Source organism: Populus alba, chromosome 14, assembly GCF_005239225.2.
Source record: "Populus alba chromosome 14, ASM523922v2, whole genome shotgun sequence".
Classification (NCBI taxonomy): domain Eukaryota; kingdom Viridiplantae; phylum Streptophyta; class Magnoliopsida; order Malpighiales; family Salicaceae; genus Populus; species Populus alba.
In genome coordinates, this window is record NC_133297.1 from 14,741,891 (window position 1) to 14,760,718 (window position 18,828).

General features: G+C 31.6%; 2 protein-coding genes across 2 annotated transcripts; one reads left to right on the forward strand and one right to left on the reverse strand.

The window, feature by feature from the left end:
• Positions 1 to 478: 478 nt before the first annotated feature.
• LOC118039417 (uncharacterized) lies at positions 479 to 5,436 on the forward strand. The gene is made up of 3 exons (XM_035046139.2): positions 479 to 734; positions 1,350 to 1,373; positions 4,758 to 5,436. The coding sequence occupies exons 1-3, from the start codon at positions 542 to 544 to the stop codon at positions 5,102 to 5,104; spliced, it is 564 nt and encodes a 187-aa protein (XP_034902030.1). The 5' UTR covers positions 479 to 541; the 3' UTR covers positions 5,105 to 5,436.
• A 5,137-nt stretch (positions 5,437 to 10,573) lies between these two features.
• On the reverse strand, positions 10,574 to 14,346 carry LOC118039326 (fatty acid hydroperoxide lyase, chloroplastic). Its single transcript, XM_035046048.2, has 3 exons — positions 13,663 to 14,346; positions 11,392 to 11,773; positions 10,574 to 11,268 (listed from the first exon to the last, which is right to left on the reverse strand). The coding sequence occupies exons 1-3, from the start codon at positions 14,107 to 14,109 to the stop codon at positions 10,622 to 10,624; spliced, it is 1,476 nt and encodes a 491-aa protein (XP_034901939.1). The 5' UTR covers positions 14,110 to 14,346; the 3' UTR covers positions 10,574 to 10,621.
• Between the last annotated feature and the right edge of the window lie 4,482 nt (positions 14,347 to 18,828).

An 18,828-nucleotide genomic window follows, 5' to 3' on the forward strand; every position in this document is an offset into this window, starting at 1 on the left:
AAAATTTCTGGTGATCAAAATATTAGGTGACAACTTCCATTTTCTTCTTTTACTAATAAAAAACAAAAAAAAAATTATCATTTTCATTCTCATCATTTTTTATAAACCCAATGCAAGAAAACGATCGCCCGCAACCATTTAGAAGATGTTTAGAATAATGATAACAATTATTTTTTAAAATGTTTTTTAATTTATAAATATATTAAAATAATATATATATATATATATATATATAAAAGATGAAGATGAATGTATTAAAATAATTTTAAAATATAAAATCATTAACTTTAAATAAAAAAATTCATTTTTTTTTAAACTGTGATGGAAATGCTATATTGTACAAACACTTAATTGCTACTGTTTAAATTCAATAAAGATAAAAATATGTTTACATAATTATGAATACAATCAATCACGCAGACTGCAAGAAATATTATACCTTTCACTGTCTTTTTTCTTCTTCTTTTTCAAGAAGGGGGAGAGAAGGGGGGGGGGGGGGGGAGGATATTAATCTTAGTAATATTAGATAGATCGAAAAGGAATGGCAACGAAGCAGCAGCAAGCGGCAGTGGTGGGGTTGGGGTTAATGGCAGTGTGTATAGCAGGATACATATTGGGTCCACCCCTCTACTGGCACTTGAAAGAAGGATTTGTTGCCGTCGCTCGATCTTCTCCGAATTGCTCTCCTTGTCTCTGTGATTGCTCTTCTCAGCCTCTCCTCTCCATTCCTCAAGGTCAATAGATCTATCTCTGTCTCTTTCTCTTTATTACTTGTTTCTTCACGACGTTTTACAGAAATTTTAGATGCCCACTTTTGTTTATGATCTGACAATTACTCATTGATGATGATGTTATTCTTGGTATACTAATTTTGGGTTTTAGTCGTATTAGTTGGAAAACAAGTTTTAGTTCGATTCCAGATCCATGCTAGATAAATAGATATCTTCAAGTTCAGATATAAATGTGATGGTGTTTCATACATACACAATTACCATTGTAATACGAGAAGCATCGAACTTTCTGAATCATCCATGTGAAATGCCTTTGGGTATTTGTTTGTTACAGGATGAAACATTTTCAAGACAAGTTACACCTGTTATTTGTGTGCGCTCATTTGTGTGCTTGTTCTTGGTCTTTTAACCAGACGATCAATGCAGGATACCACATTTGTTTTGCTGTTAGCTTCATACGTAATCTGCTACTGAATGTTACACCCATTGAATTCTTTGCATATGTATATTTGTTTCTAGGCCAATCATGTCTTTTTGAATTTTGTGCTCATGCATCGGATAAGTTTCATTATTCATCATGTTTATACTTACTTTAATTCTTTGTTTTTTGTACTGCAGGATTGAGCAATGCATCCTTCACAGGTCAGTTTATCTGTCATGAATTAACTTTATTTGAGTGTGAAATTATTTGTAATGTCAAAACCGAACAGCTTAAGCACTTTCCTTTTCTTGGTCCTATATGTATGTGCATGAGCAGGGAAATATTTCTACAGTCTGCTTGTGTTTTAATGTGTGATAAAAAAAATTTAAGTGATATTTAATTTTAGAGAAATTGCACTAAAATCCATCAGACTTTGGAAAAATGTAGAGGCTGCCTCATGAATTCTGAAATTACCAGAAATTTATCCATCACAATTATTATCTATATTATGTTAGCAAAGGATGCATTCTGACATGCTGCCCCCATTCATTGGAGACATGGATAAACTTTAGTCATCACAGTTGACATCTTTTTTGTTTTATTTTCTTTCCAAAATTATTTCACCAGGTGCATTTTGTTCCCAAAATCTGGTTAGAAATATAAGATTTTGTCTGTTTCAATGAATTTAATTTTTTCCATGTATTGTGATAATTTGAGTTGTTTTTCCACTACATATTTTCGTATGTGCTAACCCAATTTCACACATCGATTCGATTTGCTTTTTAGACGGGACATATTGCAAATGATAAAATGGCTTCATAAGATGAGATTTTCCACGTACATTCTAGCTGTTTCAATAAAGCTGTCTTGCATGAAAACAAAGAGGGATTTCTGGTTCTCTCTTTTCTTTTCTAAGGCTTTATAGGCAGTCACATGTAGAAGGCAGAGAAGTGTGTTAAGCTAAAATATTTAGGCGTCTGTGCTGATGTTTCTTTTCATTCATGACATTTTGTTGGACAGATAACCGGGACATGAAAGAACACAAGTTTTGTGAATATTATGACATCAATTTGATTTGTTATTTCAAATAACTATCTTGCTCTTATTAGAGGATGATTAACTTAACATACTTTTCTTTTGATTGGTTGCCTCTTCTTTTTCCTGAATTTATGCCTAGTTGTTTGTGGAGGCATGACTATTTGCTATCCTTAAACAATCCCCAAACACTGCAACATTATCAACCCCCCGCCCCTCTCCAGAGGAAACTCATGACTTATTCATTTATGCTGTTTCCTTTCATACGTTCATGTATCATCTAATCCTTATGCTTTGTTCTTTTATTTGTAAGCTTTTATGAAAACTGGACAGTATTGGGTGTATTACAGCCATGCCAAAAGAAATTGAAAGAAAAAAAAAAAAATTCCTGATGGCAAAGTAAAAAAATGGTATCATGGTTATCTGCAGACTTAAATGAAACTTAAAAAAAAAAATTAAATTTACTGGGTTTTCTGTTTTAACTTAGGATGCAATGAACATAAGTGTATATATCTCTTTCCAGACTTCATTATGTCTCAATGTTTGGTATTCAGTGTTGGAACTCAACTTTAACCCCTATTTCACTCATTTTTTTTAAAAATTCAAAAATACGAAATTAAAAATAAAATGTATTTCTTGAGGCAATTCGGCCACAATTTGGCCATTTTGTGATTTTCATCATTTTCGTTTTTCATTTTCATGTTAATGAATTTTGAAAATTAGGAAAAATTAAAAAAATCAAAGAAAAACGACAAAAAAAATTTAGTGAGCATAGTGATAATTAAGGAAGTGGTGAGGGACTAACATGAACATTTCTAAACCTTTCTCCTAGCAACTAAGGGATAAAGGATAAGATTGAAAAATAAATAAAAGAAAATAATAAAATAAGGTAATAAGATGAGAAAGGGGTAGAAAGTTTAAGAAGGTGGTGAGATAAGAGAGAATAAGAAATAAAAGAGTGAATATTAGGTAGTCTAAATAAGAGTCTCCATTAAAAAAAAAAAAGGAGAGCAACAAATTTTTTTAGAGGAAAATTGTAGAGAGAAGGGTTTGAAGAAAAAACAAGTGAAAAAAAAAAAATTGTTTGGAGAGAAAAATCGAAGAGAAAATTTTGAGGAAAAAAATTTAAAGAGAAAAGAAAGCAAAGAGAGAATAAATTCTAGGAGGAGAACAAAATGAAAAGAAATTAGAAAACAAAAGGGTAAAAAAAAAAAAATCTGTAGAGAAAGAGAAAGAAAACGAAAAGCCAAAAAAAATCATCTTCATTAGAAAATCCTAGCCGCCAGCACTACTGCTCTTTTTAATTTGCAACCCCATCTTCGCCTCCTTCTCTTCCTCTTCACTACCATTGCCCTTTCTTTTTTCTTTGCATCCCCATCTTTGCGCCCCCCCCCCCCCCTTTTTTTTTTGTCACAATCACAATAGCTGTGACAACCCCTTCATTTCAACACTCGCTGCACCATTAATGTATAGGGTACATCGACGAACTACATGTATAAGGACAAAAATAGAAAAATGAGTTGTCATATAGTTTTATGGTAACTAGAAAACTTTTAGTAGTCTATCAAAGGTTCTATGTAAGGAACTCGTTATGTAATAGGAAAGATAACAATCTCTATATACATCCTACCTAAGATAAGTTGTATTGTTTGGTTTTTAATGATAAATGTATCTAATATGCTTACATAATATGAGTTTATCTAAACTGTTATATGTGTGTTCGTTACTTTAGTTAAAATACTATTGTGATCTAAAATAGTGACTTGGGACCTAAACCTAATAATAAGGTCTAATCATCACTTTTAAAATGCAAGCGTTGAACCTGTAAGGATGGGGTGAGTAACTGGGTGGCATATGTGATGCCAGGGTAAAGTTGAACATGTTATTTTGTGTGAAATGAGGGCAGAAAGACAGGCCTTGTTTGTTTTAATACCCTTTTGGCTGATACATATAGTCATCCACATGATGTACCTCTGTTTCCTTCTTATTGTTGAAATTCCCTTCATTTTTTGGAATTAGATTCCGCCGATTCATTGATTCTATCGACTTTGATGTCCTACTCTACCCACTCAGTCACGAGTAATATTTCAACAAAACTAGTCGACTCATTTCCCAAGTAATACTCATGAAATGGTTTTTTGAAGTTATTGAAAACAAGAGAAACCAATTCCTTTTTGAGAAGAGGAGGCTGAATGCGAGCCGCCGTTGTTTCCCTTCACGAGTATTTTATCTTTAATAACTCATGCATATACTAGTTTAGGCAAATTCCTAGCGTGTTAGATTATTAAGTACCTTTATCATTAAAAAAACAACAACAATAATACAGTTTATTTGAGGTATAATGTATAGTAATTGTTATTTTTCTTATCACATAAGCAGCTCCTTATCAAAAACCTTTAATAGACCAATTATGATTATCTAGTTAGCATAAAACTATATGTGAGTTTCTTCATATATTTACACGTAGTTTTCTTGGCAATCTTCAGTATCAAACCACAAAATGTTACTTGGATGATATGATTGAATTATGGTGTCACAGTGTCTCATTTTTCCTGGCATATAATATGCAGATTGTGCGAAGCATGACCCAGAGGTGACTGAAGATGCTGAGAAGAACTTTGCAGAGCTACTGAAAGAGGAATTGCAGCTGCGGGAAACTGAAGCACTAGAGAATCAGCGGCGAGCTGATATAGTTCTGCTTGAGGCTAAGAAGATGACATCCCAGTATCAAAAGGAAGCTGACAAATGCAATTCAGGGATGGAAACCTGTGAAGAAGCAAGGGAGAAATCTGAAGCCGCATTAGTAGCACAAAAGAAATTGACAGCAATGTGGGAGCTGAGGGCGCGTCAGAGAGGATGGAAAGATGAGGTTGCCAAGTCCCATACCCACTCTCAGGGGAATGTTCAATCCACGTAAAAATTCACAAGTTCCACAGCATTTATACGAATATGATTTATATTTGGGATTCTAATACTCAAGCATACCGTTATTAAGGAGCCTTTTGAAACAACCAAGCTGCATAAAAAGGCCCAAAGTGGATTTTCTGTTATTTCTTATAGTAAAATGCTTTACTTGTAAAACTCTAGAAGTTTGATTGATTTGTTTTAGTGAGAAAAATGGGAGATAATATGTCTGCAAAACATTGTAGCCGAATTCCCAAGCTTAGAGTTTGTTTAGTATCGTTAAGCTATGGTGTGTTGTACTGCACTATATATGATCAGAGAGTTACATTTATAGTCGTTTGATGACCGAACGTTGTATTACCTGAAAAAAGACACTGCACTTCCGGGAAAGTTTCTTGTAGTAATTTGTTTACAAGAATCCTCAGGTGTTACAAGCTCAAGTATTTCTAGCATTGGTTAGCATCGGAAAAGGCGAGGAATCGGAAGCAGAAGATCAGCATGATCAGAAGCAAGCTCAACAAGAAGAGTTTATGGATATGGAAGAAGGTAATAGCAATGGAATTACAATTAAAGAAGGCAAGATTAAGGAATATTGTCTACCTTCGAATACATTGGATGAAAGCTATGCATATAATGAAATGTGACAACATCCCAAATTCATATAGTTTATTGAAGGGTACGAGTTTTCAAGCATATTTTAGAGTGTTGAAACTGGGAAAGATATGACATGGTGTTCGGGGTTTGATTAGTTAAGGATTTACTCAATAATTATGTTTGCCTTCATCAAAATAAAAATGTCATTAAAAAAGAATGGAAGAATGATTGAATTGAAGATAAATATAGAAGATACTGAATTATAAATGATCAGAACAACAAAAACATATAAGAAAAGCTAAATGATGTGGGGAAAATATTTTTATTTTTCTTATATAATACTGTGAATTGCTACAATGTTTTTCCACAATGTATTTTTTTACACGGTTTTTTTTTGTTTTTTTGTTATGATTTTTTAAAAAATTATTTTGTTGATTTCATTTTTTAATATTGAGATAATTGAGAATTTAGCTTTGTAATTTTTTTTTTCTTTTTATTTTATCTTCTTATAAGGTTAACGTGGTTTGCAAGTTTGTCAAGATAACTCAGGTTATCTTAGTTCCTCAGTTTATGGATTTGGTGAGTGTTTTCTTTTAATTGAACTTGACTTTTTTATAGTCTATTTCGTTCTTATGCTGTTCAAAAAATAGTTTTAGAGAAAAACCATGTTATTAAACTTAATAAAATAACAAAAATTAAATAATGTAAGGGAAACTATTGTTCACCCAACATCCATTGCATTATAGATTACAATAGTAATCCATGATATCTTGCTTTCTTTCTTTATTTATTTTTTTTGAATTTTTGTTATGATTTTTTTTAAATCTATTTTTTATCAATTTCATTTTTAAAAAATTAATGTTGTTAAGAATTTAGCTTCGTAAGTTGTTTCTTTCTTTCTCTTTTATTCTTCGTAGGTTTGCCAAAATAACCCAGATTGCCCTGGTTTACGAGTTTGGTGGGTTGTTGTTTTTTTAATTAAACTTAATTTTTTTATGGTCTATTTTTTTCTCATATAGTTAAAAAAAAATAGTTTTAGAGAAAAGTCGTATTATAAACAAGTAATAAAAATTAAAGGGTGTGAGGAAACCATTGTTTACCCACAAATATTGCACTGTGAATAACAATAATAACTCACAATGTTTTGCTTTCTTTTTTTTCTTTATGTTTTTTTATTTTTTTTCATGATTTTTTTTTCAAATTTGTTTTTGTCAATTTTATCTTTTAATATTGGGATGATTGAAAATTTGATTTTATAATTGATTTTATAATTTATTTATTTTTATTTCATCTTTTAATATTGGGATGATTGAGAATTTGATTTTATAATTTATTTCTTTTTATTTTACCTTTATATAAGGTTTGCATAGTTTGCGAGTTTGCCAGAGTAACTCGGATTGCCTTAGTTTACAAGTTTGGTATGGTGTCTTTTTTTGAATTGAACTTGTCTTTTTTATCATCTATTTTTTCTTATATAGTTAAAAAAAAGTAGTTTCAAAAAAAAGTTGTGTTATTAAACTTTATAAAGTCCATGAACATATTCACAGGTTTGGCTGATTGACTTGGTTTTTGGGTCTGGTAAGTTCAACTTTTTTAAATTAGTTTTTTTTCACCCTTAGATACTGGGTTAATTGAAAATTCAGTTTCATAATTGGTTTTGTTTTGCATTTTATGAGGTTATCATGATCTAAAAAAATATCTCGATATTGGATTAATGTTTGATTTCGCAATCATCTATTTTTGTTATCATGTAGTTAAATAAAAAATAGATTAAAAAAATTATAATCCTAGTGACTCAGTTCACAGGTATGACATACTAGCCTGACTTACTCGATTTATAGGTTTGACAAGTTTACCCAACTAATATGATATGTTTTTTTTGTCTTTTAATTGTTTTTAATTTATTTATTTTAAATTTTATCATTTAATATTGGATTGTTTGGGAAATGGAGTGCATTGTTGATTTTTGTTTGCTTTCTGGGGATAATTGACTCAAATAAGTGTCTATTTTTAGATTGGTGCTCAATTTTGTGAGCATTTATTTTTATCATATAATTAAATATAAAAAAATTATTAAACCCAATAGAGTCCATGACCTGGGTCGCAGGGGGCGAGATGGATCCAATTTGTTATCATCTCAATAGTTTTTAAGAAAAATAATCATCTTGAAGTTTTTTTAAAAGCTAAATCATGTTTTTATCGATCATCGAGGTTGCATTTGAACTTATGAAATCGATTGATTTAAGTCGAGCTAGCTCTTACATAATTTAATAAAAAAAACTTAAATTGGACAAAGAGTTGAGTCGGAAGGTTTCAAAATTAACATACTTGGTTAGGTTCAATAACATTATTAAAAAAATTTCTATACTCTTAATTTTTTTTACATTTTAATAAAAAAATTTAATATTGACTCACTGCGAAACGCAGGCTAATATACTAATAATAGCTTAAAAGAAGTAGTGCATGGTTTTGTGGGACAATTTTTTCCATAAAGGTGTATGAAGAACCTAAACAAGTTGAGCAAAACTCACAAGTGAAAGCATTGCTAAAAGAGTATGAATTAGTATTTGCAGAACATAAACACCTTCCACTTGCTAGAGGGTTTGATCACAAGATTCCTCTAATACCATGAGCCAAACTAGTTAATATTAGTCCTTACAATAGCTCATTTGTGCACAAGAAGAGATTATAAAGTTGGTTAAGGAGATATTATAGAATAGAATTATACAACACTATTGCAGTTCATTTGTCTTTCCATTATTGTTGGTTAAAAATAAGGATAACAAATAGAGACTTTGTGTTAATTATACAATTAAAATTTGGATATAAAAAATAAATTTCTTATTTCTTATTTGATGGATGAATTACATGGTTTTCAATTCTTTTCAAAGCAGGATCTAAGGTTTAGTTATCACCAAATGAGGATGTATAAAGAAGATATGGATAATAGCTTTAAGAACTCCTCATAGACACTACAAGTTCAAAGTTATATATCTTTTCGCTTGACCAGTGCACCAACTGTGTTTCAAGCCTTGATAAACACTATGTTGGAACCATTTTTGGTTGGGAATGTTTACATTGATATTCTTTTATGATATCTTAATATATAGTTAAACTCTAGCATTACATATCAATCATTTAAAGCTAGTGATGGAAACATCGAATAACAATCAATTGTTTGCAAAACAATCAAAATACTTCTTTTGTGTGCAACAAATTGAGCACCTTTGGCACATAATATCAAAAGAAGGTGTGCCAAATGATCTTAGAAATACAAAAGTATGAAGAAATGGCCAATTTCTTATTCAATTAAATAATTGAGAGGCTTTCTTGAATTATCATGATATTATAGGAAATTTATAAAAGGTTTTGGGGTCATCAACAAATATTTGACTAAATTGGAATAAGAAGGCTCCAGAAGTTTTTGACAAGTTAAAGGATGCTTTGTAAAGCTTCAATACTAGCCTTGCCAAACTCTAACAATATTTTTGTGCTAAAAACTAATGCATGTGTAAATAGGTTGGATGCAATTTTAAGTAAAAAATAGAGGTCGTTAGCTTTTTTTAACAAGCCATTGAGTCTAAAGCATATTGGATTATCAATCTATAAAAAATAATATATTATTATATTAATGGTAATAGAAAGATAGAGACACTACATGGATTATAATTAGTTCATCATTAAAATTGATCATGAAAGTTTAAATCATATTTTAGAGCAGAAGATTCATACTCCTATATAAAAGAAATTTAATCAAGCTATTAAGATTAATATATTAAATTCAGTATAAAAAGGGCAAGGAGAATACGATGGCAGATGCTCCATCGAGAACAATTAGAAATGAAAATAGTCCAGCAACTAAAAGTCAAGTAATTGATAATGACATTGGAGTTATAAGAGCTATTATTGTAGTGATGATAAGATGGTATGAAAAGGTAAGTGAGATTTATAAGAATGATTTTTTGTTGCAAGGAATGATTGTTAGAAAAATATTAAATGTAAGTAGCTAGCCAGATTATACTTTTGTTGAAGGGGTTATGAGATATAAAAACATAATAGTCATTGGGAAAAAAAAAAATTTTAAAAGGGGAGATTGATGAGGGTTACACATGATTTATATGTTGAGGGTTATGCAGGGGTATAAAATCCCTACAAAAGGCTTAAAGCAATGTTTTAATGGCCTTTAAAAAAGACTTTGGTTAAAAAATTTATGAATTAATATGATGTGTACAAGTAGGCCAAGATGAAAATGGTAGCATATCCTGGATTACAACAACCATTTTAAATAACTGAAGGAACTTGAAGAAATATAACCATGGATTTTATAGAAGGGTTGCCACACTCAAGGGAAAATATATCATATTTATGTTAGTTGACAAGTTTATCAAGTATATTTAAAAATATATATTAAAAAGTTAAATCAAGTCTCCTTCTCGTCTAAAAAGGCCAAGAGATTAACCCGTTACATCAACCAAGTTTAGTCGGTTTAACTTACACTCATTTGACATGAAATCAGACCCGGACTTGTCTTGGATCACCGGCAATAACTCTGCTTTTTATTTGAGAGTTCAAAAAGAAAAATTATATGCAGAACAATTATTGTCCTTTGGATCTGCAGAACTGTTTTTGTCAGTGACCATAGATGTGAGGGGTCACTGAACACCTCCACAACCACCAACAAGGAGAGGGAGATTTGTGGGAAAGTCTAATGTTAGCCGAAACACATCTTGATTCATGGAAGAGAGCTTGTAATGTGTGGTCACGAACGAGGACGGCGAAAAACAAAAAGAAATTGTGAAAGATGTGAACGGGCATATCTGTGTCCAACCAGTCCCTTTCCCACCAAAAAATCAAAGCACAACTCAAAAAATTCTTACCAGCCAAAAACTTGAAAACACAAATTTATTTATAATAGCATATAATCACACAATCATCATCACTTGACAGCCTTTTCAACAGCTGTGATTGAAGCAGAGTCTCCTGTAATAGAATCATACCTCTTAAGCAAATAAGCCACCATCATAGAACCAGTGAGGGTCACATAATCCTTGGCTGCACATTGTTTATTCGACGCACTTGGTGACCCCGTCTGCGGCCCATTTGACCAGTACAAGTACTTCAGTAATTCTCCACCTTCTTCACCCATGAACCTGTCTGCTCTAAAACTCTCTGGATCATCAAAAACTTCGGGGTCTCTCATCACCAAGGGTTGATACCCACATAGCAGCTCACCTTTTTTTATGTCAAAAACTGAGTCGTGTGAGCTCAGTTGGAAGTCTTTCCTAGCTCTTGCAAATTGAAGGGGAACAGGGGGGCTGAGTCGAAGTGTTTCATAAACAACTGATTGAACCAGTGGCATTTTCATCACTGACTCGAAAGATAAATTTGGACCAGCATTTTGTCTGACTTCATCGCGCAGTTTTTCTTGCAATGCGGTGTCACTTACTATTCTGCTTATTAGACCTGGTAGAAATATAGAAAACCCTCCAAACGCATTGAATCCTAGAATGAATAGCAGGTTATGGATGGTGTCTTCTTGATTCAGTCCGAATTCGGTCTCAGCATAGCGTAACAATTCTTTAGCTACATACAATTCCATGCACTATAACATTAGTCCAATCACAAAAACATCGTCAACTCTGAATAAATCAATGAATCAAGATTATGAAAGATGCAAATTGGAACTGATGTTGAATTTAAGTTTACCTTCATTTCTTATGAACTGGTATAACTTGTTGTAGTCTCCACTAACAAGGAAAAAAGGGTAGGAGAAAGAGTGTAGGAAAATTTCCTCCAAAGGTTGCAGGATACCAATTTTGATGGTGGGAAGGAGCTGGAGAGCAAGCCACTTGTCCAGCATTGCGTAACCACTCTCAGCGATTTCAGGTGAGTTTGACGGGTCAGCCCCAGCAAGGGACTTCACCAAGAACTTAAACAAGGCTTGCTGGAGAGGAATCAGGTAGCTTCCACTGCCCTTTTGAGAGACATCAGTGTCAATGGTGTCCCACATCGTGTCGAGGCTGGCTACAAGCTCAGAAAGCCAGACCTTGGAGCTGCGTTTCAAGATGCCCATGGCAAAGTTTTTAAGCTGCACATTGAAAGTAGCAGCTTACAAAACTGTAAAGAATGATATTCTTTGGCAGGTAAAAGCCTACACTTTCTGCAAAGTTCTTCCACTGAAATTTGATAAATCAGAAGTACCAAAGTTAGATTCTCCATAACATTTAATACATGTTTTGTATAATTCTCTGTTTGCTCTGATATAAATAACCATTCACATTCCGAAAATCATATGAAGTGTAATATTAATGCTTAGATAATAACTTACCAGTTTCAATCATGTTTTTGCAGCAGATCTTATTCATGAAACTGACATCTCTCAAACAAGGAAATTGGCAAATGGCATCCATTTTTACCATCTCAAAAATGTGGTTGGCGGATTATGATCAAACATTTACTGGCACTTCCAAATCCATGGCATTACATGAAAAATCATTTTCAGTAAGTTTAACAAGACTTATTATTCGAGGACTAACTTGAGTTCTAATATTTGCCAACTAGCATTCACACCCACCAGATTCCATGATGCCACGGGAACTCTCTCTGTTTCAAACTGATACAATCATGTGGGATCAGAAGTGCCATAGTAGATGTCAAACCCAACTACTGTACTCATAAGTAACACGTACAATAAACTGGTAAAAATCCAGATATTTGAGACTACTGGAAGCCAAGATAGTCTCAAGGGTTTTTTTTAAAAAAAAAAAAACTGCGGTGTTTCGTTAATCTATCACTGATATTAAGAAGGAAAAAAATCTTGATGACCCCAGATGAGAACATGAATCTGATTAGGTAAAATGTTAGTAACACCAGCACCTTTTTTTTCTCTTACGGTACCGGTTCATTTCATAATTTTGTATTTGTTATATACCGCAAGGGAGTTGCCTAAAGAGCTAAAAGAGAGAAGTTTAGCATAGATCGGACAACAAAGCAAGAGGGCCAGCAACGAAGATTTCGAAATGTCAGCTGGTCGACAGTGTTGGAGTCGAACAACTTCCAAATGAATGGTAACTTGAACTCTTTTTTTCTCTTATAAAATATCTAGAAAGTCAATAATTGATCTTATCGAAGCCATTTTCTTGCTCTACCATTCAAACTATGGATTGTAACGTGGGATATCTCATATCACGTATCTTTAGCACTTCATTTTGAATTCTTTTTTAAATATTTTCAACACCTTTAAATTTAAAAATAAATCCCCTTGGTATATGAAGTTTTTCATCTCATGAGAAAAAGCAATTTCAAAATAGAAAAATCAGCTTGTATTCTAGGGACTTGATCTTTTTTTTGCGCTTGTTGACAGGGTACAACTTCACCACCCAAAAGGCAGCTCCTAATTCTTTTTCTAGAGAGAAAAAATTATTAGTAAAAGAAGAAGATACTGATAATAACAAGGGAAGATCACTCTATTCTACTCTATACTAAAGAAGTAGGGTGCGCACCTGCTCCACCGTTCATATCAACAGTGAAGTATTTGCCTTTTTTTTTTTTTTTCCTCCAATCTTTTTTCTCAAATTCTTTTAACGGTCATTTGGATTGCCTTTCCTTTCTAATTTCAGAAAAAGAGTTCCGAAAAAGGCCATTTCTTTGCTAAAGAGGATTTAAATGGTGATTTGAAAACGCAACCTCTCATAGGAAAGAAACTACCTTTCTTGCCATCAGTTTTCTCACTCAATTTATAAATTGGTCTCATTTGTTAGTCAATTTTGATTTCTTCAAACTGTTAGGACCAATTAAAAAGTACATTTCTTAAGAGAGAGAGAGAGAGAGAGACAGGAGAAAGGAGAAAGGAGAAAGGAGAAAGGTGCAAATATATAGATAGTTGCAAATTAAATACAGCAAAAGTAAAACAGAAAAATAATAAAAAAAGGGGATAACAATTGAGATTTCTACAGTTGAGGATTGTAAAATATATACCTGAGTATGTTGTGGCTCAGAGGTATCAAGATAAGCACAAGTCCTGATATTCCCAGTGAACTTTACACTAGGCATGAACTCACCGACAAGGATGTTCTTCTTCTCCACAATATCCATGTCAAAAAGATAAGCAAAGGACTTGGTATCAAGAACTGCTACAACGTTCGGATTGACCCCAGCAAAGAAAGGAAATGTTGGAGGCACATTTGTGCGGAACACAGTGGACTTGTACTTGTCAGTGCGTTTCTTGAAGAAGGTATCAGGACCCTGGAACCAGAAGTAGTCTAGCCTGTCTGAGATGGGTCCTAACAAAGGCCAGCCGTATGATCCAGGGATTGTACGGAGTGGGAGGGAAGCGGGTGCTGGAGACTGAGTAGGGGGTGATGATGACGGCATGCCTGGAGATATGCTCATCATTCGGCAGGTCATCATCGTGCCCATGGCCATGGATGTAGTGGGTGTGGTGATGAAGTGAGGATGATGTTTAAAAAATATCAACTAAATTTGATGACTACAGTAAGATCTATAGAGAGAGCAAAGCAGGACACTGAATCTTCTTGGTGGAAGTGGGAGCGTGTAATATCGGTGATGGAGATGGAGATGGAGATGGAGCCGGGGACGAGAGAGAGGAGGGGTTTTAATGTTGCTGATCAATAAATGGTGCTTGTGGAAGAGCAAAAACATGGATAAGACCTTTTTTTTTTTTAATTTCTATTTTCCTTATAACTCTTTTCAATACTTGTCTGTTCACGATATTATTAAATTTTGCTCAACTTATTTATTTAATTAGTTCTACATACAAATCTCTTTATTTATTATTATTTTCTTACATAAAATGAGTTGATGGGTTCGTTTTCTATACTTCCACGTGTTTTTTCCCTTATAATAAATGAGCTCGAATTCTAAAACTAAAAAGGCAATATACATACATACATACATATATATACATATACATATATATATATATATATATAAAGATAAAGAAATCCCTGAGCATCTGTATGAACAAATCACAAGCATCTATGGTATCTCTGGTCGGTGTCCCAAGTGTGAAGAAGTCCTTTATATCATGCAAAATGTGCTGAGTGACAAGATATGAGCATTTTAAAAAAACAATTTATATCATCAAGTTAAAATCATGTAATTATAAATATGTAGAATCGAAAGAAAACTCACTTGTGACTGAGAAATTTTTTTTTTCATGAATTAATTATTTAATATTATTTTAATTACTAGAATTAAAATAATATTTTTTTGTAAAAATTAATAAGTTTCTTTTAATTTAAAAAATAACTACAACGGCGATTTGAAGGTTAATCATGTAATTATAGTTTTGCAGCATTAATTAGAATGGGGTCCTTCCCCCTCGTAATATAGTGAGATAAATAGGTGGACTGGTATTATTTCTGGCCATGTTCTGGTTGCACGGACATAAATATCTTGGCAAAAGAAAACAACGTCGACATGAAAAATAAAATATTAGTCCCGAGGACAATGGATCCCTTTCAGAAACATGGTTCACATGTGGGGCCAGGGGGAGATGTCCGAAATTATTGTATTATTTTATACTCCATGCTTAAAAAACATCAGATTTTACTTTTACTAGACAGGCTAGGGTTTAACAGCACAAAGGCATTTTTAATAATCCTATTAATAATCACTCTAAAGAAGTGAGTTAATTAGTATTTTGCTATATTTTTTTTTTCCTATAATTCTCATGTGATTTTAAGAATTGAATCTTTTAATATATAAATTATTAGTTTAATTCAAAAGTGGTTGATATGCGCACGCCAACAAATAGGCTTCACGCGCGTCGTTCAATAATATGTGCAGCGTCTCACTATTCCATCACGATGGTTAAGCGCATGTTCGCATCCGACATATAACTGAGCTCCAGTCACAAATTTTTCCCTCCTTTTCTCTTTCCTCTCTCCCCTCCTAGAAAAATATGTTGACCATTGCAAAAAAACAAAAAAAATATAGCTATTTGTTTGTTATGTTAAATTAGGTCTTCATTCTTTTTATTACAATGTATTTGGTTTTTGAGTCATTTATTGAGTTAATTTTATTTTTTAATTTTATCCCTTGATACTTGATTTTTATATTAAATTTGGTCCTCATTCTTTTAATTGTAATTTATTTAGTCTTCAATCATTTATTGAGTTAATTTTATTTTCAATTTCATCCTTTTAGATTTAATTTTTATATTAGATTTGGTCCTCATTCTTTTAATTGTGATGTATTTGATCTTGTATCCTTTATTGAATTAATTTATCCTTCAATTTCATCCATTAACATTTCATTTTTATATCGGATATGATCCTTATTTTTTTTATTGTTAGTTTTAGTTGTTCGTGTCCTTTTGTTAATTGAAATTGTTTTTCAAATTCATCCATTATGATTTGGTTTTATTTTTTTTTTTTGTCAAATTTGATTCTCTTTCTTTTCATATTTACATTTTTAAAATCTTTTTTTATTTGTTTTTTCAAGTTTATCCCTAATTATTTTGGTTGGTTGTGAATTTTGCATTGTTGTTTTTTGGGTTCGCCTTTTATGTTGTAATCTGATCTCATGATTCATGTCACAAGTTTTGAAGGTTGGATCGAGTTTTCGCTTCAGTCATTTTTAATTATGTTTTTGTCCCTCAACTTTTAATTTCATTCAATTTTTTATCCAGTTTTGATCTTTATTTTTTAAATCTTTTTCTTGGTTGTTTTTTCAATTTAGCCCCTAATTATTTTCTTTCATTTTATTTTTATACCATATTTCGTCTGCATTGTTTGGGTTTTAAATTGTTTTATATTTGAATATTTTACTTTGTTATTTTTTCATGGTTACCTTCCAACAAGACATTCCCTTATTGAAAATTGATTTTTTTAAAAAAAATTTATTATTTGATAATTGATTATTAAACCCTTAGCTTCCTTCTTTGTTACACTTTTTTTTTTAGCTGTCGTGATCTCATATCTCATATAATAGATAAAACAAAAACTATGGTTGCCTTAAAAAAAATATTCTCAGTTTATTTTTATGAAATTGATTTTTTTTACAATTTCATTCTTAGGTGTTCAATTATTAACCCTTGAATTATGTGATTTTTTCATTTTTCTTTCTATTGGGTTATACTGAGTGTGTGTTAATCATATTAACTCAGGTTAGCTTGCATTTTCTTTTTCAATTTTTTTTTTATTGAACTTTAGTCTTTTTTGCTTAGTCTTTCTTTTGGAAGTCTATTTTTTTTATCCCAATTTCATTTGTGGGTGATAGGTTAGTTAAGTTAACCCAGGTTGACTCGGTTTTTTTTCTCATTTTTTATGTCTTTAATTTTATTATTTTACATTAAATCATTTTTCCTTGAGCTTTGTCATTTTTTTTCACTTTTCTTTCTTTTTGGTTATTCAAAGAGCAAGTTCGTAAAGTTAACCCAAGTTGGCTTTGAGTTTTTTTTGACATTTTTTTTTTTATTGAACTTTGGTTTTTTTTCACTAGATTCCTTATTGTGATTTTTTTTTTTTTTATCATGATCTCATGTCACGGGTTGTAGGTTTGTCAAATTACCCTGAGTTGACTCGAGTTTTCTTCTTCAACATTATATATTTTTTATTTTCATCTTTGATATTAGGTTATTAGGCCTTGAACTTTACATTTTCTTTTCTCTTTTCTTTCTACTAGATCTTTTGGTCTCATACCCCGAATCATGTTTTAAACTCAATTTAACTCTAGTTATCTCAGATTATCATCGCCTGAATATTCTTTTCTAATATTTAAAAAAAGCTAGTCTGACCCGCGACATAACACGAGTCACCTATCTACTATACTTCCAAATAAACATTGAATTCGATAGTTTGTGAGGGCAGAAGTACATAATATCCTTTTAAGTGTACATCAAGTTGGATGATTTTTTTTCCAGTATTTTTAAATCACTTTAAACATCAATTTAAATTAAATATTTTTAAAAACAATCTCCAAATAAGTTTGAGGGTTCAACATTGCATTACAATAGAAGTTGCATCTTTTTTCTGATATTATTTTATTTTAATAGTGACAATATTCTTAGCTTTTATATATGAAAATCGGTATTTTTAGTTGAATTTTAAACAGAGTGCATCCATATCATGCAGAGTGCATTAATGAGAAATTAAATGTTTTTATAATTAAAAATACATGAAGGTAGCTTCGCTATGATGACACTTCACTGCACATAAAACATTAGCATGACCACACTACGTGGTCCATGGCTATGGCCGTGAATGCCTCCATGTGACTCACGAGGATGTGAGGCTGAGGGGGCCGATATTCAAACAAACAGTCTTAGAAGACAACTGTAATTCTAGGCTTTGACGAATGCAAACTAGCAGGGTACCGTATTTCTCTTTTGTCTCTATTTGAATACTTGCCGTGTAGATATTTATGAAGCCCCAAAACAACTTAAAAGTTAAAACGTGTGGTGATCATTTTTAAAATCAGTGTTATAAATCCATGTCATATGATGGTCTCCTAAAAACTAATATTCAACATGCATGAGAATCAAATTTGAGGGTTTGGATAGTGGATAATTATTTTTTTTATGTAATTTTATTTTTATTAAATAAATAATTAAATTGAAAAAAAAATAAAAAAAATCAAAACCAGTTCAAATCAACTGATTTTGGTTCGTTTTTTTAGAAAAAAAAACCGGTTTAAATCAATTTGACTCAGTTTTTTTCCAGATTGACTCGGTTTTTTTTTTCAATTTGGGTTCAGTTTTTTTCCAAAATTGATTTTGGTTCGGTTTTTTTTTTTAATTTTCTCGATTTAATCAGTTTTTTTAATTTTTTTTGCTCACCCCTAATAGTGGATGATATAAAAAATTTTAATTAAAAAAATGATAAAAGAAGCAAATAACAATCATAAAATGAGGAGAAAAGTTAATATAACAATTAAATTCTAAGGGATAAAATTGAAAAAAAAAAAGATTCAAAACAAAATATATAGCAATCAAAAGTTTGAGAATCAAATTTGATATTATCAACAAATAATATGACATTTCTAAATTTTTCACAACTTCTGGAAAGTGTTTTCTGCTCAAAATAAAAAGAAAAACTTATCTGAAAATTAAGCCAAATTTTTCTTTGATTAAAAAGAATTTTTTATTAACAGATTTTTCTAACGACAAACAAACACAAA

What these genes read in the sequence shown, in the direction of transcription:
- LOC118039417 (XM_035046139.2), top strand. Translation starts at nt 542, where the DNA reads ATGGCAACGAAGCAGCAGCAAGCGGCAGTGGTGGGGTTGGGGTTAATG. An exon ending in TCTCCTCTCCATTCCTCAAG is followed by an intron (nt 735 to 1,349) that starts GTCAATAGATCT and finishes TTTGTACTGCAG; the next exon opens with GATTGAGCAATGCATCCTTC. An exon ending in GAGCAATGCATCCTTCACAG is followed by an intron (nt 1,374 to 4,757) that starts GTCAGTTTATCT and finishes TATAATATGCAG; the next exon opens with ATTGTGCGAAGCATGACCCA.
- LOC118039326 (XM_035046048.2), bottom strand. Translation starts at nt 14,109, where the DNA reads ATGGCCATGGGCACGATGATGACCTGCCGAATGATGAGCATATCTCCA. An exon ending in CTGAGCCACAACATACTCAG is followed by an intron (nt 11,774 to 13,662) that starts GTATATATTTTA and finishes TTCAATGTGCAG; the next exon opens with CTTAAAAACTTTGCCATGGG. An exon ending in CCAGTTCATAAGAAATGAAG is followed by an intron (nt 11,269 to 11,391) that starts GTAAACTTAAAT and finishes AATTGTATGTAG; the next exon opens with CTAAAGAATTGTTACGCTAT.